Source organism: Meles meles, chromosome 4, assembly GCF_922984935.1.
Source record: "Meles meles chromosome 4, mMelMel3.1 paternal haplotype, whole genome shotgun sequence".
Taxonomy (NCBI): Eukaryota; Metazoa; Chordata; class Mammalia; order Carnivora; family Mustelidae; genus Meles; species Meles meles.
Window position 1 is genome coordinate 124353475 of NC_060069.1, and position 26010 is coordinate 124379484.

The 26010-nt window shown below is 36.2% G+C and overlaps 1 protein-coding gene across 2 annotated transcripts in view; it reads left to right on the plus strand.

Moving 5' to 3' along the window:
- Positions 1-22859, plus strand: part of VGLL3 (vestigial like family member 3) — a 49158-nt gene extending 26299 nt beyond the window's left edge. For both annotated transcript variants that reach the window (XM_046004010.1, XM_046004011.1), the window contains exon 4: positions 14817-22859. In XM_046004010.1, the coding sequence (XP_045859966.1) occupies positions 14817-14860 (44 nt within the window). In that variant the 3' untranslated portion in view covers positions 14861-22859. The remainder of the gene's footprint in view (positions 1-14816) is intronic.
- The last annotated feature ends 3151 nt before the right edge of the window (positions 22860-26010 follow it).

The window sequence follows — 26010 nt, forward strand, 5'->3', positions numbered from 1 at the left end:
GAGACTGGGGGAGGGGCTGAGCCATATGTACTCATTTTCTTCTCCTAATAAGGTCAGACATCCTATCAAATATCGCATCTCTCTTTCTCTGGGAAGAGTTATAGCGGAGTGCTTTAGGTCAGTTTCCCCAGGAAAACAGACTCGAAGATGAAGATTTGATTATAGACAATTCATGGGGTAGAGTTCTCAGGAAAACATCTTTGTGCAATGAGAGAATTGGGCAAGAGAAGTCTCACTACGGTTACATTCAACTGAGACTCAGTGGATTCTGTTAAGAAGCTCTGGAGTTGGGATTGTACTTTTTAATTGTCCTACTCTAAGTCAAGGTGGATGGGTTTTTATACATCTGCATTGACCATTTACTGGATGTGTTTCTCTGGAAAGGGGACATGACATAAGGCAAAGTGACTTTATTCTGCTGAAGGCAATTCCCAAGTCTCAACATGGATTAGGGAGGTATCTGACGGCTCATGGCAGTATCCACGGCAGGGGAACAACTGAAGAATGGTAGCTACCTTTCCACTTTTCCAACTATGTGAAAAGAACAGAAGTTTCTGTGTCATATTCCCAAGCCAAGAGGGTAGGATAGTTGAAAAGAATGCGAGGTGGGTTCCTCTATACTGGTTATGCAGAGTTGACTAGACCAGGTAGTCCCAAACAGTGGCTTAGCTCAGGACTCAGCAGCAGCACTGTGTGGCTCCTGAGTAGTCAAGGGAAGAGCTTGTATTCAGGTGATACACGTTTGAAACTCCTCAACGTGCAGATACCAAGGCCACCAAAATTTAGGCCATTTTCACATTCCGTTAGGAGGCAAATAAATTAATCTGGCTATGTTGAGAGCAATTTGGTAAAGGATATGATGTTTTCATCAGTAGGGGAAAGGTTTAATAAGTTTAGGTACATTTTTATTTTACAGCCATTTAAAGAAATTAAGGAAATCTGGAAGATTCCAATGATATAATGCTTAGTGACAAAGGAAGTTTTGGAGTATCATGTATGGTATAATCCAAGAGTCAGCAGAAGTTTTCTATAAAGGGCCTGGTAGAAATAGTCAGTGCTTTGCAGGGTCACACTATCTCTGTTTGTCGCCACTACTCAACTCTGTTTATACTGTAGTGTTTATAGCCACAGGCAGAACTTAGAGAAATGAAGATGTCTGTGTCCCATTAAAACTTCAGTGATGGACACTGATATTTGAATTTTATTTGTCATGAAATGCTTTTCATGCGTGTGAAATGCTACTCTTCTTTTTGTATTTCCTTCTTTCTCAGTCATGTAAAAACATAAATCCCATTCTTCCACTCTTAGCTCATGGGCTGTGTATAAACAGAAGTGAGCCTGATTTGGCCTGTGGGCTGGAGTTTGCTGGCCTCTGGTATAGTTCCATATGTATCACTCTTATCTGTCTACACCCACACATACGCATGTGTGTGCCTGTACTCCCTCAATAAAAATTATCTGGAAGCATATATCACAACTTTTAATGGTCATTGCTCCTGGCAATTAGTGTGTGGCCTGAGCTTTGAAGCCAGACTGCCTGGTTTTAGAAGCCCCACTCTTTCACTTAGTAACTGCAGGACTTTGTGCAAATTACTTAACCCCCTTGGTGCCTCAAATTCCTTATCTTTAAAAGAGGCTTCATAGGATTATATTGAGGATTAAATGAATTGAAGAAGTAAAACATTTACAAATGTGCTTTGAGGATAATAGGTCATCTTTAAATTTTAGCCCTCAAGGGAAGGTGATCAGACCCCTACTTTTTGTAGCTTTAAAAAATATAGTCTTGATGGGGCTCCTGGCTGACAGTCAAGTTAAGCCTCTGACTTTCAATTTTGGTTTGGGTTGTAATCTCAGGGTCATGGGATCGAGCCCCGCATTGGGCTCTGCTCTGGGCATGGAGTCTGCTTGGGATTCTCTCCCCCTCTCTCTGCCCCTGCCCACCGTGCTCTTTCTCTCTCTCAAATAAATAAATTTTTAAATATATGTTATTGAACTATATTTTACATGTCAGATGCCTTACGGTTTTAAAGTGAACCATTCGGTGCTTTTAGTATGTTCATGATGTGCAAACGTCCCCACTATCTAATTCCAGAACATTTCCATCACCTCAACAAGAAATCCCTATATCTTAGGGATATAAAACATATCCCCATACATATTCCTCCTTCCTTCTGTGCCCTGGCAACCACTAATCTACTTTCTGCCTCCATGGATTTTTCTACTTTGGACATTTCTTATGAGTGTAGTCATACGGTATGTGGCCTCTTATATCTTACTCCTTTCACTTAGCCTGTGTTTTCTAGATTCATCCACATAGCATGTATCAGAACTTCATTCCTTTTTAGGAGTAGGTACTATTCTATTGTATAGATACAGCACGTTTTGCTTATCCATTCATTCATTGATTCGTTCCTGCTTTTTCACTAATATGAATAACGCTGTTATGAATACCCATGTACTGATTTTCTGTGAAGTGATGCTCTCAGTTCTTCTGGGTCTGTACGTAGGGGTGAAATTTTGGGGTCAAGAGAGAACTTTACTTTTTCTTTTGCATACTTCTGTATTTCTTGATTTTATCTTATTATGATACAACATATTATTAGCTATGCACATATAAATAAGATCTGTCTCTTTCATGCTCAGAAATTTTACAATGACATTAAGTAAATTCTGTTGCAGTATTCACCGTTCAGCGACCATAATCATACAATTCATTTCACTGAAATGCTGTCATTCTTCTTTCCTGTTATTGCCAATAATTTACTTAACATAAACTATGTTGATGTATCTTCTGACTTCTTAAAAAATTTGTCATATAAGCATTAACCATACATTTGGATAAGTCGTAGATTTTTTAAGGAGATCATTAAATGATTCTGCCCCAAACTATTATTATAGCCAGATATTAAACAGTATCTGGTTTATCTCTCACTAATGAGCATATCTTCAATTATTGAGTGAAATCAAGATTATGTATTATAGCGTGGGACATTGACCCTTGTTAGACAGAAAAACAGTAGCTACTAGATCTTAAAATAACTTGCTGGATACAGGCAAGTTATGTACCTTCTTGTACCTATGAAATTTTCCATAGGTACAAGAAGCTATGTTTCTAGTATTCCCTCAGATGTTAAGGCATAAACATATTATTTCTGAAGAAACTTTCACAATAATGGCCTTGACTAACCTGTGAATAGAATTACTCTGTTAAAAGGCCTGGAAAACATTCTTTGAGAACTTAAATTTTGATAATGGGTAGGGAGCACTGGGCACCAATGGGGAAGTTAGGAGTAACCAAATATCCTTTTTATCTATTTTTGTCCTCTCCACGGATACTTGGTGTCTGATAATATTATGAAAGAATCAACTTACATGTTTCTTGGAAAATTTTTTTATGATATAAGTCCTGTATACTACATTTCACAAAATGCATTTAATTTTCATCCTCTTATCTGAAGATTTTACAAAAGGGACCTTATTTACAAAAGGCAGAATTGTATTTTGAAGCAATGTAAACTATTATTGCTCAAAATTGTTATATACTGTTCCCTTTGAAATCAGCTGATCAAATGACTTCAGCTGTTAAGACCACGGTGGTCAGTCTTGTTCAATACTAGTGGATGCTTTACATTGCAATCCATGAGGAGAAACATCCGTCTTTGTTTGATCAAATACAGGAAACAGAAAGCAGGATGGAAAGTAGCTAGTGAACTAGAGCAGCAAATAGGCAGTTTTCTCCCTGAAAGAGAGGTGGACATCAAGTTACCACTTGCTTTTCCTGTCAACCTGTAACTTTGCCATCTCTCTAGATCACATCTCAAGACCTGCACTTTCTTGTAGGTGGTCTGGTGCTGACAAGCCTGGGCAACAAAGATTGTGATTGCATGAAAGTTCTCAAAAATAACCATGCTAAACTATTTTAACATCCCCTTGTAAAATGCTACTAATTTTTGAATTTCATTGGGGATATCAAAGGGATTCAAATCAAAGAGCGTTATACCCACTGATCCTTGGAAACCATTTGTCTCTCTAAACGTACACATTTGCAAAACAAACAGACAAACAAACAAACAAAACCCTATAGGAAACCAATAGTTATCAACCCAGTACACTTGGATATTTGTTTGATATCTTAATGCTCCAGTTCCAGGGTTTTCAATGAGTGAGAAATGTGGTAAGTTTGGACAGAAATTGTCAGAAAGCTACAGTAATAGTTGACAGGATAGTATGATCTATATAAAATTCTAAAGCACTAAGGAAGTTTTTATTCTAGAGAAGAGAGGACACCAAAGTAACATATATGGTTGGTACTCAACTAAAAGCAGTTTCCTTCCTTTCCTTTTCACGTCTTCTCATGGAGCATATATATTAGTTGTCTGAATTCTGGAAGCTATAGGGTTTAGGGATTTATTGAAGCCTTTCCTGACATTTTTAGTAATTTTTGTAAGTGATGAAATTAGGAAATTGGCTATAATCATGTTTTAACATAGGATAGACACAGAAGCTTACTTCTTATAATTTGATTTCAGCAGGTAGACATATTAAATGGTATATTATATAGAAGCCTGCCTTGAGACTATGTGATTTTTCAGTGGCAATTATAAAATTGCCATTGTCCGTCTATAAAAATTTATAGATTTCTGGATACTTACCTTGAGGACATCATCTAAATTAGGATAGTGAGGATGTCACAAAGCAATAGTTGCAGCTGAAAAAGAATGTATATGTTGGGATGTTTTTTGAACTATACTTTCTCTGGACTTTTTTAGAGTTTATTATGATTTGGTAACAATAATCTAGTAATTAACAACTAATTGTTTAACCCTTTCTGCAGACCCTTTTCTTTTTCTTTGGGATATGTCATAATCCTGTTTTCCACTGAGAGAAAAAAAAAAATCAAAGGTATGTTAAAATATTTACACACTCCTAAAGGGTGTTATTTGTATAGGGCACATGTCCAGAATGACAGTTTTGTAACCAGAAGCGTAATGGAAACCATCTCTGAGATGCATGCAAAATGCCAGGAGATCCCAGCCAGGGAGTGAGATCTGCATGAAAAGTAACTGGATGGTGAAACAGAGGGAGAAATGCATTCCAGAGCACTGCTGTCAGTTTCAAGTATCCATGGCTGAATTCTGTAGAGCCTTAATGAATTTCCCCTGCTCTCCCAGTTCCATGTAGATCTTGCCCACACTGTCTTCTGGGCCTTCCTCCACTGAATGGTGCCATAATGTCACAGTGTCCATGGCATGGGGATTTTGTCTCATAGAGCCTCCTCCTACTTTACAGAGGAAGTGCAGGAGCCTTCTGAGAGGAGTCCAGATGTTCTGAGATTATTTGCATAATAATACAAATAATGGTGTGTGTGTGTGTGTGTTTGTGTGTGTAAAAGAGAAAGAGGCAAGGAGAGATGAGATTGAGCTAATTGATGATTACTGTCCCCTCTCTGGCCCAGTCATTTAGGGGCTCATAAAAATGGTGGTCAGTACGGAGAACTTTAATCTTTGCAGACATGTAGAAATGTGTGTCTAGAGATGTATATGGGAAAAGCAGAGGACCAAAAAAAAAAAAAAAAAAATTCCAAGAAGCGCATCACCACTTAGCTGCATGCTGTTGAGCAAGTCTTATAACCTGTATGTTCCTCCCCTTCCTTTGATGCAGAATGGAGATGATACTTCTTACTCTGTCGCAGCTGGGAGATTCCAATGAACGATTGCCCATGGTTGTGTTTCCTAGATGGTGCACATGACGGAGAACTAAAGCTCTCATTATTCTTACTAAATATATTGCATTTCAAACAGAAAAAGAAATCCATACTGGAGATGTGAGACATCATGAATAACTGAAATGCAAGCCTTGAATGCCTGTCACTCCCTGACTCTGTCTACCTTAATTTGCTTCTGTTCTTGAAGAATGGCTGTGATAGGGGCACCTAGATGGCACACTCCACTGAGCATCTGGCTCTTGGTTTTGGCTCAGGTCTGATCTTGGGATCATGTGACTGAGCCTTGCATCTGGCTGTACACACAGCATAGGATCTGCTTGGGTTTCTGTCTCACTCTTCCTTTGCCCCTTTCCCCTGATCGACTGATCGATCGATCGATCTTTCTTTCTCTCTCTCTCTCTCTCTCTCTCTCTCTCTAAAATAAATAAATAAATAAAATCTTAAAGAAAAGAATAATTTTGATGTTTACTAGAGCTAAATTTCCTAATACTGCTGTTTGCCGGTGTTGGCCATCCAATGAAAACTGGGTGCTTTTGTATTGGTTGGGCAGACAATGGGAGAGGTATAATAAAGAATCAAGAAGAAAAGAATTTGAAAGAATATCAGGATGTGCATCTTTAAGACATTTTTAAACAAGTTTTTTGTTTACTTGTTTTCCTGTCTGTTGCACTCTGCCTTGTGGAATGAGGAGGTACTAAAAAATTGTTCCTATCCCCTTGGATTTAAGTACTGTTGAGATATTTGTCCTCATCACTCATATAGATCAAAAGGAAATTTTATGTGCAGAATGAGGCAGTTATAGATAGACTCACCAAACTCCATTAATACTTGCTAATCTTTGAAAGTTGTGAACTAAAAACGGATTCATTTTTCCATTGCAGTATTAATTTTGTAAACAAGTTTCTATTTATTGCTCTGTAAATGGGGTAGCATCTTTTGGTCTCTGAAATATTTTCCCAAGAACTGCAAGCAAAACTAGGCAATGCCATCAGCTTTTGACTGTTTTCTTAACGGAGACCTCGCCAACTAGTTATGGTTGGGAGTTGGGTATTTTTTCAAACTACACCGTGTCTTCCTGAGAGAACCATATATGCTCTTCTGAGAGGAGAGGTGTAGAGATTGGAAAAAAACAAAACAAAACAAAAAAACCCTCCCAGGATATTCTAGTGTGATTCTTAATGGAGAACCGCTCAAAGAATTAAAAGTCCTGTTTCAGGGTGAGGCTATTTTGTGTTCGCAAATTATCTTTTCAGTAACGCTTTGCTCATATCATAGCACATATAGGGGTAGCTCTAAAAGAAACAGCTCAAATGAAGAAATCTGTTTCAGAACTTGTTCCCAGACAGTTTCACATCAGTTTTCAAATAGGCTGCAAAGATTATATACAAAAATTCTATACAGCTTGCGGAATTTACAGATTCTTTTTATTCTCTTCCAGACTGTCTAATTCTTATTGTTCTATTTATCAACAATATAAGGTTTCACAAACAGTTGTCTGTGGCCAACATGTTGTGAATTCCTTGGCAAAAAGACAACCAAAAAAAGTCTTATGAGAGACTGTTAGAGGAAAACCATACCATTCTTTGTTTGGATACAGCCTGATATACTATGTATTTACTTTCATAATTTCTGTCAATTCTAAGCATGTTTATAAGGCTTATTTTCATGGTTGCTTTGCTTGAACTGTATCAGGTGATGCTCAGCATCTTCAGAATCTTTGAAGCCCCATTTCTGTTTGCTTGGATTGGACAATCCCTTCTGGAAAATGTCAGAACGAGCTTGTGTTTATATCACATCTAAATAAGATGAGAAATTACTGATGTCAGTGTAGATGATTGATATGCAACATACCTCATTCTTACTGAATATTTTCCAATATGTTTTTCTTTAATGGAGAGATTGATTACTTAAATCAAATGAGTAGAAAAAGACATTTATATTTCTGCAGTTCTAAAGTAATTTTTAAAAAATTTGGAGTCTTTTTAAATAACTCATCCTCCTAGGTATGGTGTTTCCTGTGTTGGTGTTGTGTCCCTAATTATGTTTTTATGAGTGAGGAATGAATCCAGATTAGCTCTTCCTCTGGTTGGATTATCTATTTTCTGGATCATAAAGCTGTCACTGCATAACCTAGAAACCTCTTTAAAGATGCATGTTTGGCTGCATTTGTTATCCAACAGATGTCTGGATAGTTAGAATCTCTTGAGAGTATTATAACTTGTGGTTTCAGTTACAATAAGTGATCCAAGCATTTTTTGGTCTTGCTCCTCTCTAGTTCTGGGAGAAAGTCTGTAGAAGAAATTACAGAGGGTATTTCGTTTCACTCTTCCCCACTCCCTCTTTCCTTTATTCTTTGTCTCTGTCTTCGAAGTTTTGTTTTGTTTTGTTGTATATATCTGCTTTTGGAATTGGTGAGCAGTGTCTATATTACATATCCTCCCTCCTGGTCCCCAGTGTCTCTCACCTAAGAGGTTATCCAATTGATATTCAAGTTTTGAGTGCAGTAAATTGCCACAATGATCCCAAACTACCCAACTCTGTAATTGATGTTTTGTCCTTGTCCGTGAGATCGATTTTGAAGCGACTCGTTCAGATTTGTAATTCCATGTCCTCAGGGTTTGAGTACTTGCCAGTGTCCCTGCTAGCTGGCCATTTTAACCTGCACGAGTCTGAGGAAGTGGACATGGCCAAAGGCAATGGCTAGCGATTTTGCGAGTAGGAGAGTTTGTGGCTTTGGAGGGAGGAAGGTGGTGAGAGGGCGGGCAGCAGGCAGGCTGCAGGGGTGGGGTGGGGAGGCTGTCTGGGAAAACAGGAGCAGCGGAAACACCTGGGCACTGACCCGTGTACCACCTGCAATGGTTGCCTCAGGTGTGCAGGTGCTGTGCTTCTGACAAAAAACGTAGTAAATTATGGTCCATGAGGTTCAGCGGTTTTCCATTTCTACTCGTCTTTTGAATCTGAACTTAAATATATTTTGGCAAGTATTTCGGCAGTTTTCACCTCATTGTTTCTGACAGTACGACTACATGGAAATTTTTAAGTCACTCCTAAATGTGCCTGGAGAAAACATCTTTATATACAGAAAGACATCCCTCTGCTAATAAATTATTTCTCTGCCATAGTTAAGTATCTCTTACCATTGTTTTAGTGTGCAAGGGTTGTAATGATAAGAAGGTAATTGTAATTCAAGTGTCAAAATAAATTTATTCTTCAGTCTGGTTCAAGAGTATATTTTGTTTGTGATGACTTTAAAAAGAATTATTGTCCAACATTGAAGTGCTAACTGTGAAGATGCTTAAGGCTCATTGAACTGGCTAAAATTTTTGTAAAATATGAGAAAAATAAACCTTATGTACCTACTATACAAAAAGCACTTAGAAATAAATGAGAAAATTGCTTTCTTAAATGCATAGGAAATTGGCCAAAGATAAAACACTGAGGAAGAAATGTCATAGTCACAGAATGTTTACCTTCACTAAGGTGAAAAGAAATGCAAATTAAAATAGATACTTTTTATTTGTAAAATATAAGATGAATATTGGTACAAATTTGCTGAAACATGTAGCAACCACAATGAAATATGGAAATATGCAGATTTAAGTGAACATATATGCTGAGGTTCAGCAATTATCCAAACATATTTTCAGGAATTTGTCTCATCTGTCAAAATGTTCACATTAGTAACAAGTATGTTTGTACATGTGTGTGTATCCAAATGGTATACATCTATGGAGAATGGGTTAATTTACACTACAGGGTAGAATAAATATTCTACATCCCTCCAGAAGGGTTCATGTACATGTACTGATGTGGAGTAAAACATGTTCCAAGATAATATTGCAGGTGAAATAAGCATGTTATAGTATAGTATAAATAGTGGTATGACTTTGTGTGTACATCTAAAGTATACTTCGTGAGTTCTATGGGAACAGGGGCTATTAGGTAGAACTTACACTTTCTAAATCCTCTGTAACTGGATATTAAGCAAGAAATCTATGATGTTTTGAAATTTGAAAAAAAGATGTTTTTAAAAAGAATGAAGGGGGGTGTCTACAGTGGTTAAACATTTTTTAAGTATTTACCTGAAGTGAAATCATAGTTTCTGAATTGGATAGCTCTCACTATCCAATCCCCCACTTTGTGTTTCCTCTACTTTGTGTCTCTCCTACTTAGTGTTAAGGTGCTATCCCCACATAGATTTTATTTAGAAATTCTTAACTAGCATTTAAACTGATTGCCCTTGGGCTCAGACAAACAAATGCAGTTGTATGATCATTACCAATGATAATTTTATAAAGTGGGAGAAGATGATACAACTGTCTCTTGCATCACTTTGTGATCATTTGTCAGTGTTTCAGTGTTAGATGTCAAATTGTTGGTAAAGGTTAGATATTTTAATACAGTAGCCAACACAGTGTTGTGTATACTTATAATATGTAATAAGTATGACTTACCTTTATTAAAGCAGGGAAGAAGCAGGAGATTTTTTTTTTTAATGTAGGACTAAGCTATCAGCTTCTTTTAGTCTAATGGCAAGCATTTTGATCCTAAAAAGTTTCTAGACTCTTAGTATGTATGAAATGAAAAATTTATATTTATACATCTAAGTATTTCTTGGCTTTCAGGTCATAAAATATTCTACCCACACTTCAAGGTTTTATGTTCTTATGTTTTCTTCTTTTTTATCAGCAGCATGCTCCCCGGTGTACGGTTACCACATTACCTCTTTTATCTACAGCAATAAAATTAATTGGAAGCATGTTCAACTTACTGAAGAGCCATAGGCAGTGGTGTTGTCAAGTGATTATGCTGACTTAGAAGCAGGACGTGCTTTCCTAATGGGTATAACTCTGACAATCAAACTTTCCCGAAAGTCCAGATGTGCTGGGGTGTAATTTTTCAGAAACCTGAATTATTATTTATGTCTACCCTATAGCAGAAAACTTAACCTCATTAATGATGAGTATACTTAGTCCAACTTAGTGATATCTCCATTGCTCTCCATTTAGTACAATGTCCAATTTAGCGTTGGAACCTCTTCTCAGATTCCATCCTCACCCTCTCTTTGGGTTTGCTTCTGTATTCCTGGAATCGTTGTATCATAAAAACTGTTGACTAAGAGGTTGCTGGTTCATGATTTTGTCATTTCCTTCCTATCCGGGCCTTTGTTTCCATACCTATCCCCTCTCCCTCACTCTGTTTCTCAGTGCATTCTCTGTACAGTGCTCTTCCGTGATGACCCATTTAAATCAGGCTCAACTTCTAGCTATTGGGATCCCTCTAACATTCTCAGTTGGGGTGGCTGGTGCCATTTCTTCTGCTGTGGGGTACCCACATCATAGACATCAGACACACTAGCAGGGTCACCAACATTTTCTCTGAGCTTGCTCTTGTATCTTTTTGGGGGTCCCATGAAAACTTAGGATCTTCTCACAAGACACCTAAGAGTGGAGGGGAACGAGAGCAGGAAGTGTCCAGATCTCTCATCCTTAGACACACCCCATTGCCATCTTTACTTCCTTATTCCCAGAGCCTTTTGTAAGAGGTGAACCTCTGGGGCACCTGGATGGCCCAGTTGGCTGAGCATCTAACTCTTGATTTGGGCTCAGGTCCTGATCTCAGCATTGTGGGATGGATCCCTGCCCTCACTGAGTTTCTTTCTCCCTCTGTCCCTCCCTGCTTTGAATTGAGGAACTGGTCTGTGGGCTTGCGTTTCCATTCAAGCTTTTTTCCTAACTGAATCCCACACTCTCAGACTCTGAAGCCAACAATCTGATGTTTTTGTTCTCTGGTCTCATTTCTGAAAACACCTCATGATCCAGATGACCACCCTGCGCCTTCAGTGTTCACACTGGAGAAGGGTTCTTTTTGTGGCTGTGGGGAGGGTTATATATCAAAAACGTATCAGTCAACATGGAATATCCTATTACACAACTGAAGTAGTCTTCATCTGAAGTATAATAAACTACTGTGTAATCAATTACTGCACCTTAAAAAGCTAAAAAACATTACAGATGTATAGTTTAAAAAGGTCACTAAAAGAGCTCTATTTTTAAGTCTGACATTGGTTCTGTTGTCAGGTGATTTCTAAACAGTGTGAAAGGGAATATTAAAAAATATATTTTTTCCTCAGATTGATTTAATGAAAGGATTTTTAACTTGGGGAATTGTGGGTAGTAGAGGTTAGTGACATTGTCTCTGGCAAATATAGTCCATATGGGGGCAGCCATATCCATTGTGGTTGAGACCTTTGACTCCGACATCAGACCACCTTGTTTTCAATCCTAGCTCTGCCACTTAATAGTTTCATAATTTCTCTTAGTCTCAATTTTCTCATTTGTAAAATAAATATTATTGTAGCATGGTTGGGAGCATTACATGAAATATTTCATGAAAAGCACTTCACACAGTGCCTGTCATATTCAGCCATAAGAAAATGTTCACCGACATTTTTATGATGCTTATTTTCTTTTCTACTAAAAATCTCACAGACTAAACAATAAAATTAAAACTGAGTTACCGATATCAAGAAGATAAACATGGGTGATTTCAGACAGCCAGTGGGGATGTTTCAGTATATGTTACGAACCAATTTCATATCAGTTTGAGTTAGGAAAGTGAGAGGCAGAAGAAGCCCAAATAGGAGAATATAGCAGAGTAGATTTTGTGTTCTGGTAAGAAAATCTGGGGAAACCCCAAATGTATGTAGACCACATACAGTCAAGGATTTTGTCTTCTTCAACCCTTGCTGAGAAAACTAAAGAGCTGCTGACTCTTTAATATCTTGATCTACCCTCGTGAGTTGTCTAATAAGAAAAATCCTAGCTGCTTCTCTCCCGCAACTTATTAGTAGTAGGGTGTTTTGTTTGTGGTTGTTCATGGTCTCGTGTTTTACCTATGCCTAACTGTTGAATTTTATGAATATTTTTGAAAAACCTGGTAATTAAAGCAAAGGTTTGATAGACTGTACCATCACCAAGAAGCAGCAAAACCACAAGGACCACATTAGCTATTTAATACATTTGAAGCCTTAGACAATTGATTTTTTTTTTTTTTTTTTAAGGTTTGGATTAGAGTAATGCAAAGACTTGGAAACAAAAACAGTGAGATGAAGTTATAAGGAGAGAATACCCTCTGTTAATTCTGGTAGGAAAATGTAGAGCTATGATAAGTAATGCAATAGTTGTCTGCAGAAAAAGGCTAATATGATTTTGAAGGAGTCATATGTCTTTGCAAAGCAAACTAGGGATTGCCTTTATCTAAGAGGAAAAAAAAAAAGACACTCAAACCACTTAATGATTCCAACACTATTCATGACTTGCCGTGCTGACATTCTATAGATTGATGGGGTCTTCAAGTGTTGGAAATACTGAGTCATACAGAAGATGAGATGTTTCAATAATGAAAAAAATATTTATGCAGTCAGCAAATTGTCAGTTAAGGTGGTTTGGATTATAAGAGTCACCAAACAGAGACTGTGTCAGGTTACAAATTATTCTAACCACAAAATCATTTGAAAACGAGTAGAGCAAATTTAGAGTGAATGGGTATACCCCAAATCCTTTTATTTCTTCCTTCCCTCCTTCCTCCTGTTTCTCCTCCTCCTCCTCTTTTTTTTTTTGAAAGGAAAACTGTTGACTCTGTTTCTAACACAATACTAGTCTCAAGAGAAAACAAAAATTAAGGTGGAACTAATCTTTTTTCAGAAAGTGTTGCTTTTTCCCCCAGTATGCAAGTGCTATAGGATATAGATGGTGACTTGTGGTTCTATGAGGTGCTTTGTCTTTTTCTGTTTGTTCTCTCTCCCTTTACGTAGTCTTTTCGTAGATTGTCATAATGTCTCCCATCAATGACTGACTAATTGTGTCTGTTTTGTAATCATACCCATTGTTTTGTAAAATTCTTTGACAAGTTGGAGGGACAAGAAGTGAAATCATTGCAGCTGTTTTAGTAACAATTTTAATTTAAAACCCTACTGGCTCATTTAACCATTCCATTTCTGACATCCAGCCCAGACTTATAACAGTTTTAGATCAAGGATCAAGAAACCACCCTGTGATCTGAGCGCAGCAGCAGACAGGCTGCCTTTCTACCCACTCCTTCATGTTTGGTACTTGGTTTAATCATTGCTTTGTCTGTCCTCTTCTAAATGATTATGCCAAAAATAAAGGAACCTGAGGTAAGTGACTTCAAGTAGGTATAAGCTAAAGGTGCTATGCTAATTGTCCACCTCAGAAATCAGTCAACTGACTGGACTGGAACCAAATCAGAATCACAATTTCCATTTTCTGTTTGATAAACTTCTTAATCACTTTAGCTTTGAGTTGGAATTCATACGTGTTCACTTATTTTCCTTTGGTTACTACTTTTAAAACCTTATCTGTAAATTTTATTTTCTTGCTATGAAGTATAGATTTTTATAAGCCATCCTAAATATTTTCTGGAGGACGATGTGAAAAGATAAGTACATTTATAAAAATAATATTTTGTGCTATTAGCTATGAACCAACTGTATCTATTTTACTGAACACTATTAGATCCAGTTTTTAACCATGTCTCATTGCTCACCATATTGGATGGTGACTACATTTCCATGGACTACATTTCCAAAATAGCACCAGAATTGACTCACTCTTTTAGTTCGAAAGTATCATTATTTATTGCTGAAATGTGTTAACCGAAGTGCCCCAAAGATTGGTTAACTTGTTTTCTCCAAATATCAGCTCCTTTTGGAATTAGAAATTAAAAGGTTTTGTTTATATTATTTTATTGTACTTATTATCACTCATACTCTAAGAAAATAAAAAACTACAGTAAGGAATTTCTACTATACCAAAATTTTGAAAAAAAAAGAACTTCTACTATCCAAATAGCACTGCGCTGGTCTAGAGTTTTTGTCCACTGCTGTGTTGGTTGGCTTTGTGAAAATTGTGCATGGAATATTTTTGAGATCAGGTCATCCTTAGTGCATACCCCACAGCGGCCTGGATTGTCTTTTTGGCTTCTATATCCAATTCCTTGTAGATGATGCCCACTTTTGAGTACTTCCTGTATTAAAGCTTTTGCTTTTTCTCACTCTTACCTTTCCCAGGTCTACAGCATCAAGACAAGAGCAAGGAATCACCATGGTACTGAAACACAGTATTAGCAAGTCAGGTTGGAGTGTGACTCCGTGGGCCCACTGGGAAAGATGCTGCCAGGATTTCCCATTCTGCAGTGGGACACGATAGACATGCAAGAAGAGGAGGTATCAGCCAGCTGACTTTGGTTGGGAGCCTTTTCTTGAGAAAGCAGAGTGGGTTCTAGACGTTGAAGAAAAGCATTTTTGTTTGTTTTTTTCCCCTCATCTGAGCCTTTGCCAACTGTGCAACTCTCTTTTTTAAGTCTTGCTTTTATGGTTACATGGTTTAAATTTTGTTTCCTTTGGATTTTTTTTTTCCTTTTTGAACCAGCCACCTTGTCAGGAAAAGATGAACCACAAATGAAAATGCTCATTCTTTCAGGAATACAATTTTGTAGCTCTGTGTGTATCTATTTTTGTAGAAATACAGGAAGTTTGATTTAGCATTGATGGGCTATTTTTGAGGGATGTATTTTTTTTAATATTGTAAAAATTGTTAAGTTCTGTTTAAAGAACTTGCTCTCAGAGAAGCACTGGCAAAAATGTTGAAAAGGCTTGTCTTTAAGATGTCTGTAATATGCTCTGTGCTTTCTAGGTTACCTCAAGTGTTTGACAGTTTCTCCTTTTTTACAAAAGTAGCACCATAGCCAAGCCAATACAGTATTGTTTTACACTAAATCTCAGTGAAGATTTAATTCCATGCTAGCTCACTTAGCTTTGAGTTATATGCATAGCTTGAAAAGGAAGTGACCACACTTAAGAAAAGATATTTCATTACTTCAATTTGTCCCAAAGAGTACTTGGAAGTTGACTATGTTTTACAGAAACTTTAAATCAGAGGGAGAGTTTGCCTAGAGTATATAATTGTCTTACTGATTTTTAGCCCATCCAACTTTGATAAATGGAACCAGTTTATATCGAACTACTGGGAAAAAAAAATGCATTTACCCATGCTACCTGTGATTGCCAGTGGCTTGTTTTCCTTGTTTCTCTTTATGCAATCATGACAATTTTTAAGGCCATGTTTTAAGTGGACTTTTTTTTTTTTTCCTAGAGATGTTCAAGGGACAATATTTGGGAAGGTACTAGACGGGTCACAAAGCCTTTAATTCAATGACTATTTCTGATAATGTTACTTGTCATTGTAAATTAAAAAATAATATATTATATATGTAATATTTTAAACATCTTTTTTTCAAAACTTTCTTGTTCATTTAAATCTGGTCTTAGTTGATTGAACTCTTTTAAGAAAACTTTTTAGAGCAAAATGAAATTTAGATTGGAATTTATGCCACAGTTACTTAAATTGGGGTTACAAATTGACTATTCTTTGAAATTTATCCTTGAAAACTCAAGATTCAGCTTGGGATGGCCCTCAGGATCTAAATAAGATAAATTTGGAATTACCATTAAGACCTTGTTAGGAAAAGATTAGGGTTATAAAAGTAGCAGTTATGAAGAATTTTTGATGCAAAGTCCATTCTTGCCTAGCTGCTTCCAGAGATGGGTCACATTAAAAAGTTAGTGTTATATAGAAGTTTTAGTTTGGTAAAAGTTTCTCAAATGTGCCCCATCCTGGTCTTCACCCATATGAAATACAGTGTTTAATGAAATACCACTTTCCACTTTAAATTGTGTATATCTTGTGCATAAACATTTTAGCTATAAGAACAGCACAACCTCTGCTCAGCTAGGCAGGGTTCTTACAGATAGCTTAAAGTAGTTCCCTTATCTCTGTTTTTTGCATTGATTTTCTTTCCTGGTGCTTCTGGTGAGTTATAAATCTATACACTCTCTTATATTGTTATCGTAAGTTGCTTCTTCTTAACCAAACTCTCCTTAACACAATGTGCATTTTTTTACCTAATGTGAGGTCAAAACTTAAGGAATTTTCGATTTATAAATCATATTACAAATGATATGAACTTAGATTTCTAGGGAGTGAGTGGCTTGGTTAAATTATCTGTATTTTGATCTATGGTTTGATTCGTTATGGTTATATGTACTTTGCCCAATATGTGGAGCATGAAGTTAAATCAATCTACAAAATTGGTTTCCTCTTGTGTCCTCCTGAGTTTTCAAAGTCAAGTATTCACGCAGTTCCCATGGGATGACTCACTGGGAATTATTTATTTTCCTCCCCTTCCCTTGGAACCTATTAATTTTCTTTGCAGTTTTTCTTAGAACAGCATTGTACTCCAGCTCATTCAGGTCATTCAATTGGATTTTCCCAATTAAGGGAGAAGAAAAGGATTAACTCTCTGCTCCTTTCCTTACTCGCCATTGAACTGAATTCAAGGAGAGAGAGAGACAATTGTACAGCTACACTCTGAATTTGGACTGTGTTCTGTGCCACTCCTGATAACTACAGTATGAAAGGTTCCTTGTCTCTGGGGTCCAAGAAAAGTTGGAGATCTGAATTCTGCTGTATCCAGGAAAGATTTGTAAGTGAGGTCTCCTGTTAAGAAAAGGCATTGTTGACATACTGCAAGGATTAGATCCTTAAACAGGCAAGGAATGGATCAAAGTCTAAGTAAAAAGAGAGTGCATGTCTCTATAATTGTCTGGCATCCCATTGGTGTTCTGTTTTGTTTGTTTTTTTTTGGACTGGTACCCCCTTGTTACGATCATATTACCTACACCACCTTAAGTAAAAGAGGATGAGCTGTAATTTAGCATGACATTCTGAATTTAAGTTTAAAATGCTATCACTCTCTGGGTCTGCTCTTCTCACATCAAAATGATGCTGTTGAACTTAGAGGCCTCTAACCTGCTTCACTGAGGGCTACCAACTTTCATCCCCATTCATTTAGAACCACTCCACATTTGACTACTTTAAAAATTAGACTTCTTTCAAGGTTTTTAAAGGTCTATGAGCTGGACCCTATTAAATCATCATCTCATTTATTTGACATCGAGTCAAAGCTTCCACCGCTATAAACTAACATGAGTTAAGGAACAACATAATAGTGTTAAGTTAGATCTCAACAAGCTATTTTGTCCCTCACTGTTTATTTGAAAAGAACATCTAAATATTTTAAAAACCAGTGTTTCTTCTTAAGAAGGTTAACCATCCCCTCTGAACTTTCATCTGCATTTTTTTTTCTTTCTCTGTCCTTTTAAAATTATTTACATTATTATTTTAAGCAAAAATGGCCAGGGTTGCTCTACATTTTGCAAATGAGAACCAGTGGGTTGCAAATAATTTAAGGAATTAATTCTTTTAACTTTATAAAAAAAACTTTAAAAAAAGACAAATTTTAGTCACTGGCATAAAACATGCCCTTGCGGAGCTCACTATTCATTTTGGAAATCATACTGCCTATTCCTGTGCTTAAGACCTGCAGAACAGGCAGGATCTATCCAATTTTTGCATTGGTTATCTGGTTTAATGTTATATTTGTCATTTGAAGTTGCAGTCAGAAACAGTATTTCGAGAAACTAAATTCTATTTCTTAACGAGTGTCCCTTTGTTACATAATATTGCCAAATTAAGTCAATGGGGCAATGGCATTAGTGGTGGTAAAGGAGAGTTTATATATTGGAGTGTTGACTGAGGAATGAATAGAGAAGCAAAATGAATTCATGGAAAAGACCATTGACTTGGGCATTAGGTCATTGTCTGAATTCTGGCTTGGCCACAATTAGGTATGTGTGATTTGGGTATTATTTATCTTATGAGCAAAGTAAGATAATAGTACCTCAGTGGCAGGCTGTGAAGTCTGGAAATCATATCTATCTATCTATCTATCTATCTATCTATCTATCCATCCATCCATCTATCTATCTATCGTCAGTCATCTCTGTCTCATAGTAAATGTTCAGTAAGCACCACAGTGTACCACAAATGTCTGTCAATTAAGTAAGGCATAAAATTGAGCTCCCATATGTCCCTTCTTTATACTTCCCATATCCACTTCTGCAGCAATCAAATAGATATATGACTGCTTTTTCATTACAAATTGTTGCAAGAGAATCTTGTCCACTACTATTTGTTGAAGATAAAATGTAAATTTCTTAATTATTTCTGTTACTTCAGTGTGTCACTTATGAAGGAAAATAAATTAACCTTTTAGTGGTATGTAGATCCAACTGTGAGTTTTCTTACATTTCCAAGATCCTATTCATCCAGGATCCTTTGTATTATTTTCTCTCATATTAAGGCAACATCTTTACTAAATCACCAAAATTTATATTTTTTTCAGTTCTGTTTTGGCTTCTTTAGCACCTGGAATAAAAACCTCTCTTTTGAAGTTATTCTTTTTTTTTTTTACTTGCCTTGGAGGAAAAATTGCAAAATATGATGGAAAAAAATCGTTTGCATGAAAAGGGGAGGGAAAAAATCCCTTTACAATCTCAGCAGATTTACTCTGCTTGAGAAAAAAGAAACAATTTTATTGGAAGCAGATGTTGACACTGTGTCAGTTATTGAAGATGGAAAGAGTTCACTTGAACCATTGCAGTTACAAAGGAGTATTGATGGCAGTTAGAATCCCTGTGATTGATCACCTTCACAGCAGACATAAGGACAGCAGAAAAGCAGAAACTGTATGAGACCAAGACAGAAATCAGCCTGCTGATTTTCATGTACAGGATCTTAAGAACCCCGTTTCGCTTCGTTTTGTGTTTTCTTTCCTCCAGGATAAAAGACATGTCTTGCAGAAAATTTAAAGCTTCTTTGAAAAATTAAAATTTATTCTCTGAAAACATGGCCTAAGAGCTCTTTAAATCTCTTATTAAAGTATTAAAACTCTTATTAAAGTCATTTTCAAAAATCGGGTTATAGTTTTAGTTAAAAAATGTGTGTGGAAGACAAATAGATAAGCTGCACAAAAGTAGATGATTGAAGATTGGGGTATGGGTGGACCCTCTAGGAAGGCCTCAGTCTCAAGAGCTTCAAAATGTTAATTACCTTGGTAACTTGGTCATGGTCATTGGGCACAGAACAGACTTTTGGAATTTTTCAGCAGGCTTTTTTCTTTTAGTGCGCTCTGGGAATTTCACCCTATACACTTTTCCAAAATATAGAAATAGCCATTATTATTAAAATACCTTAATTTTCTTATTTCCTTTATTGTCCATTATGCTTTCTTTGTTTGAAAAATATTTGTATAGTTTCAGATAATTGATCAAACAAGTGTTCACTTGAAATTGCAAATTAATTAGAATCTCCTTCTAAAGTTCCAGGAAATACTAATTGGATTAAGTGTAATTTACCAATTCCATTATATAAGTAAACTATGATACCTTCTAGAAAAGGCAGGTTACTGTCAATTAGCTTCTTTTTTAACAATTTCTGGACTACTAAATTTTGATGTAAGAATAGCTCTTTTAGAATATAAGATTCTTTAGGAGATTTTTGTTTGGTGTATGCATAAGATGTGAACTTTTCTAATGATATCTCTTTATACTAACAGAGATGTACTTTTTTTTATGCTGTGGCTAGGGCAGAAATTAATAATGAATATTTACACACATGATTTAATTTCTTAGGGTATTTACAATCTTGGATATTATATATGATTTAAAAAGACTATTCCATACATTTTTCTGGATATACAGTATAGGAAAGAGTTTCCATGTGAATTCTTTGTATCATTTTAAAATGCATATGTTGAAAGGGAAAACGGATTAATTTTTATCCTATAAATCTAAGAAGGTTAAATACTTTTATAAGAAATAATGTGGAAGACTTTATATTTGTCACTTGATTAAGTAAACTGAAAACTATTAATAGAAATATTATCCTGCACCATTGAAGTACAATAAAATTCCAGACTTGATAGTTTTATGAGCAATTTTATGCTATCTTAATTTTACATTTCCAGAAAGACAAATTTAGTAATCCTGCATATGTTGTCAGTCTTAATTTACAAAATTCATAAAACTTTTAGCTTTACAAACTAATTAAAAAATCTTAAATTTTTTTTCTGTTCTTTTTCTGGGGTTTGGGAAAGAGACATTTTCATATTTCTGTTCATTCTTCAAATGTAGATCACATAATATGTCAGTGATAAAAGATGGTGGAGGACTTTGTAAGTAAAAACAATTTTATCTTCAATATGTTCAATAAATAATTTAATGTGAATTTAATGTTTGTATTTTAAGGTAGCATTTTGGTTTGGTCTGCATTTCTTGACAATTAACTAAAGCTCTGTTTTCTTCTTATCCGATTAAGCAATTTATAAATATCTTTGGAAATTAAAACATTTTAGTGTTTTGTTTGTTTGTTTTTATGAGGTTAATTTCTAAGACCAGGGAATCTGTTACAGTGAGGAGTGGGTTAGAAGCTAAGTGTTTATAATGGAAGGGCAAGTGAAATGGGCTATGTTAATTATATAACAGCAGGAAGCTTACGAATGAATTTAGTACAATGCTTCTAAAATTATTGACTATGAGAAGTGCATTTTGTTGCTTTGTTTTTACATTTGTTAGTTACAGAACTTGATATAAGTATTATGAAAAAATCCAAAAAAAACAACAACAAAAAAGAAACTTTCCTAACAATTCATTGGCACTGAACAACTGCACCTGGAAAGGAAAATTCTAAGAATTTTTGAAGGAAGCTGGAGTGTTCCTACATTGGACTCTACTTTCTTCTTAAATGGATCTTTCATTTAGAAGTGCAAAAGTCTAGAAATAAGTGTTTGAATCAGTAGGCTCTCCAAGATATTAGGTGAGATAATTTGGCATTCTTAACTGCCATATTTAAACGAGATTAGTGTTAGGAGTTTTCTATGGCTGCTGTAAAAAATTACCACAAACTTAATGGCTTCAAACAACACATTTATTATCTTAACCACCCTGTAGGTCAGACATTCGGCACTGCTCTCAGGCTAAAATCAAAGTGTGAGCTGCATTCCTTCTGGAAGCTCTAAGGGAGAGTCTCTTTCCTTGTTGCAAGCTTCTAGAGTCCTTGACTAATGGCCCCCTTCCTCCATCTTCTAAGCCATCAGCTACTGGTCAGGTCCTTCTCACATGGCATCACTGTGACCCTCTCTTTTGTGCCTCTCTCACATGTTTAAAGACCTTTGTAATTACATTGAGTCTGCCTGCATAGCCTCCTCATCTCAAGGTTCATAATTTAACTACATCTGCAAAGTTCTTAAATGTAAGGTGACATTCACAGGTCCTAAAGATTAGGATGTGAGTATTTTTTTGAAAGGGCTGTTATTCTACCACTACAATTAGTAGTAGATTTCAATATATTTTTTCATCAGCCCTGTAACCTAAGAGTATTTAATGTATCACTGAAACTAGCAAGGCTTATTCCATGTTTACAGTGGTCATTTGTGGAGGATTCATCTTCCTTCACTTAAATAATGGCATATGAAGGGAATTTCTGTTGTTATTTCAAACATTTCACGTGGTTATTATAGTGCCTTGGAATCTAACGGGCTATGCGGTATTTATGTCAGACAAGCATTCAGGGGGGTGGAGAGCAGGACATCTGGTGCAAATTCTTCTAGCTGAAGTGTGTTTTCTCTGGGGATAATAACTACCATTTAATTGTTTTGCTTCCTTTTTTGGGACCGTGTGATCATCCTGTGATGCTCTAAGTCTCCAACCATCTCATTTGACCTGCTTATACACATGTGACAAAAATATCTATATATGACCACACTGACACAGTAAAGCTTTTACATTTTTGTCCAGATTGAATCATTACATCTGTTATCAGTTAAGCAGTGGAACAACTGTGATGGAAAGCAAACATGTTTTGATGCATTTAATGTGTAAAGTAGGTACCTGTACTCTGGAATGTTGTTGATCAGTAAATGAGCTAGACTGTCTTCGAAACGACACTCAAGTACAACCGTTTTACTTTCCACACCAAGTTTGGCTGTGGCTGAATGAAGAACACCAGCATTGATCTTTGCTTTGCACTTGTAAAAGAGACTATTTGCAGGGAGCCAAATATAGCAACAGAGGATTTATTATCTTGCCAAAAAATACAAAATCTGTTCCCCTTTAAACACGACACTCTATCCTTTTCTTGTGGATCTTGCTAAAAGGAAAATAAAGCTTTAAACAACCCCATTCCTTCTGCTGGAAGTTTCTTAATTTTTTTCAAATGGGCTATGTGTGGTTTTGTGTTTTATATTTCCTAAAGAAAATGGCTATATGAGAAATCCAGCCACTATTAAACATTTTTCTTACAAAACAAAAAACAAAAAGCACACAAAAAAAGCACCAAGCAAAAAAACCCTAAAACCAAAATATTTCTAAATCAAAGATTAGAGTCAATAGTAATTAAGAATATCACACTTTGGTGGCTTCAAGACAGAGGATCACTGGGTGATGTTCTGTGTTTCATTTTGTATTGAACCAAAAAATAATTTCAAAAAAAATTATCTTCAACCAACCAGGTGTTTTCTTTACCTTAGAACATGGGCGTTTTGCTCTTAATGTTGTCCGATGCGTAGATGGATTAATCTAGATTATAAAGTTGGTAATGACAGTTAACTCTTCCGTTTGGTCTATGATGTATACACAGAATTTTGAAAACAGTTTTGTAAACATCACCAAGAAAATAAGCTTTCGAGTGACAGCTTTACCAGACATCTTCGTGTGGGATTTTAAAACAAACACAAGGCTGTTTGGAAATACTTGGTATATGTAAATATGCAGAATATGCTGAACAGTGCTAACAGCTGTAGGGTGTACTCCCTCATACTTGAGCAGAATATTTTGGTGGCAGTGGTGGTTGTTTTTTCCATCTTTGTTTCTCATATCCCTCACCAACCCCCCACCGGTCTCCACCTACTCACCCGTCCACAAAACAAAAGCACATACTTAACACCCTACCCCCTCCACACTGTTTCCCAGAGAATCACTTCGGTAGATTCCCCCTGGAAAAGGTGGGTGGTGCCTTGAAGGACTGTTTGAGTTACACGATGTCATAAAGACTGCGCTTCCCGAACTTGCTTGCACTTGCTCTGACACCAGCATCGCACACAGCCCAGACACTCTGCAGGCCAGATTCCATTAAGGCTTGTCATTGCAAGGCGAGGGAATGTCTGGTTGAGCGTGGCCTTCCTGTTCTGATGTTCCCAAAGAACAGAGAGTAATCACTTTAAATATGTGCTATCAGGTTCTGTAACATCAAGGCACTCATTCATTTATTTAAAAAAAAAAAATTTCCTTTCTGCCTACAGTTTAAAAAAAGAAGGGAGGACCCAAGAGAAATTAAAAATGAGTCTCTTCCTAAGACATTTGGACTGGTTTGGAGACAAGAAGGTGGAAAATGTGAAGTGAGAAACCCTGGGACCTAGGATCAGATCCAGTCATAATTTGTTGATATCATTTAGTCAGTTTCCTTATCAGTAGCATAACGATCAAATAAAATAAATGTGAATTGCTTTGAGAAAATTAATAGTACTGTACAGATACAAAGAGAAGGAACTGATATTTATTAAAACTCTATTTCATGAGCATTGCATGAATTTGTATTAAAGAATTCTTGCAAATAGCAATATGTAGACAGCATTATTTGGGAGGCAGTCAGCAGTATAAAAACCATGCAGATCTCATTTTTAATGATGCTACTTAGAAGCTGTATGTCCTTGGACAATTTCCTCAGCCTCTCTAAGTCTCAGTGTGTCCACCTGTCAAATGAAGATATTAGAAGTAACTACTCCAAACAATTGTTACAGCAATTAAATAACATATATAAATCATTTGTCACTAAATAGTATGCTTTTCTTCTTATTAACCTTATTTTTAGTGATTTAGGGAATTCGGGAAATCAGTTAAGTCCTTGCCCAAGGGAATTTGACTACAAGTGACAGAGCCAAATTCAAACCCAGATTTAACCAAGAAAAGAATCCTAGACTACCACACTGCCCTTTAAAGTGAAGGTATTTGCAGTGAGAATATTTTAATAATTTCTTAGCCAACTGGAATAATTCCCATTTTCTTCTTCCTCCAAATCCTATGAAAATGGAATGGTAGAAATCTCTCGGCTCCTGGAACCTCAGAACTTAATGTGTGTATATGTGTATGTAACCTATTTTTCTCTTCATCTACTTTCTCTACAGATCACCTATATACGCTAATAACATTCATACAAACAAAATGAAGTAATGATTCCAGTCCCTTGGGGCCGTGATCTTGAAGTCATAGGGATGTTAAATTCTTTAGCCTGAGCAGTTAACAGTGGGTATAGTGTCCATGTTGACTATTTGAGATAAGCCAACTACCTCCCTATTAGGAAGTTCCCATTCATGAAAACAAGTCTTTTAAAAGCCAGCTTTTTCAAGGAAATATTCTTAGACACAACCACTGCTTCTTGCTCTCTGCCGTATGTTTGGGCCTGCGAAGCTTCTGAACTTGTCTGTTTCCTGGCCCCATGATAATGCCCTTAGACTTATCAGTAGAATTCAACTGCTTTGATGTTGAACTTTTTATTGTGCTTCCCAAAGAAGTTTGTACCTGTTTTGACTTCTTCGGTTCCTCATAATAGGGTCTTTCCTGCCCCAGCCCTGCAGATTCTAGCTCCTGGAGTGAGCCAGGATCTGGCTGTCCTGAAGGCAGAAATGATTAACTTTGGCAAGCTGATCACCCAAGGACTGATCTAGGATAAAAGTAGTGCAGAGGGGAGCTTTTTAAGAAGATACAAAATCATACTAAATTATGAGAGTGAGTATTTAGAGTATATATACTATATATATATATATTAATATATTAATATATTAATATATTAATATATTAATATATATTAATATTAATATATATATATTAGAGTATATATGAGAAATCCCAACAAATTTTGAAAAGCTGATGAACATAAACACAAAGTTCAGAAAAATCATGCAGATTTGTATTCACTACCTGCTCGAGCCATATGTATAACATAACATACTACTCTTCCAACAACTAGCACATTTATCTTTTTTTATCTTTAGTACATTTCAAACATGTTTCTTTCCTTTCTCATATTTGGTGCTAGAACAGGTAGGTTCTGTTCATAGAGTAATATGTTCTCAGCCCCTCTTGACACAACATAGTGAGGGGTTGCAGTATTCCTAGACGCCATTTGTTCCCTAGGACATGAATACTTAGTTATATATGGAGGTATGAATGTATCCCGCTAAATGTAAATCCAAACTATATGAATCTGGTAGATAGCGAGAGAGAGAGGGAAGCAGGCTCCCTGCTGAGC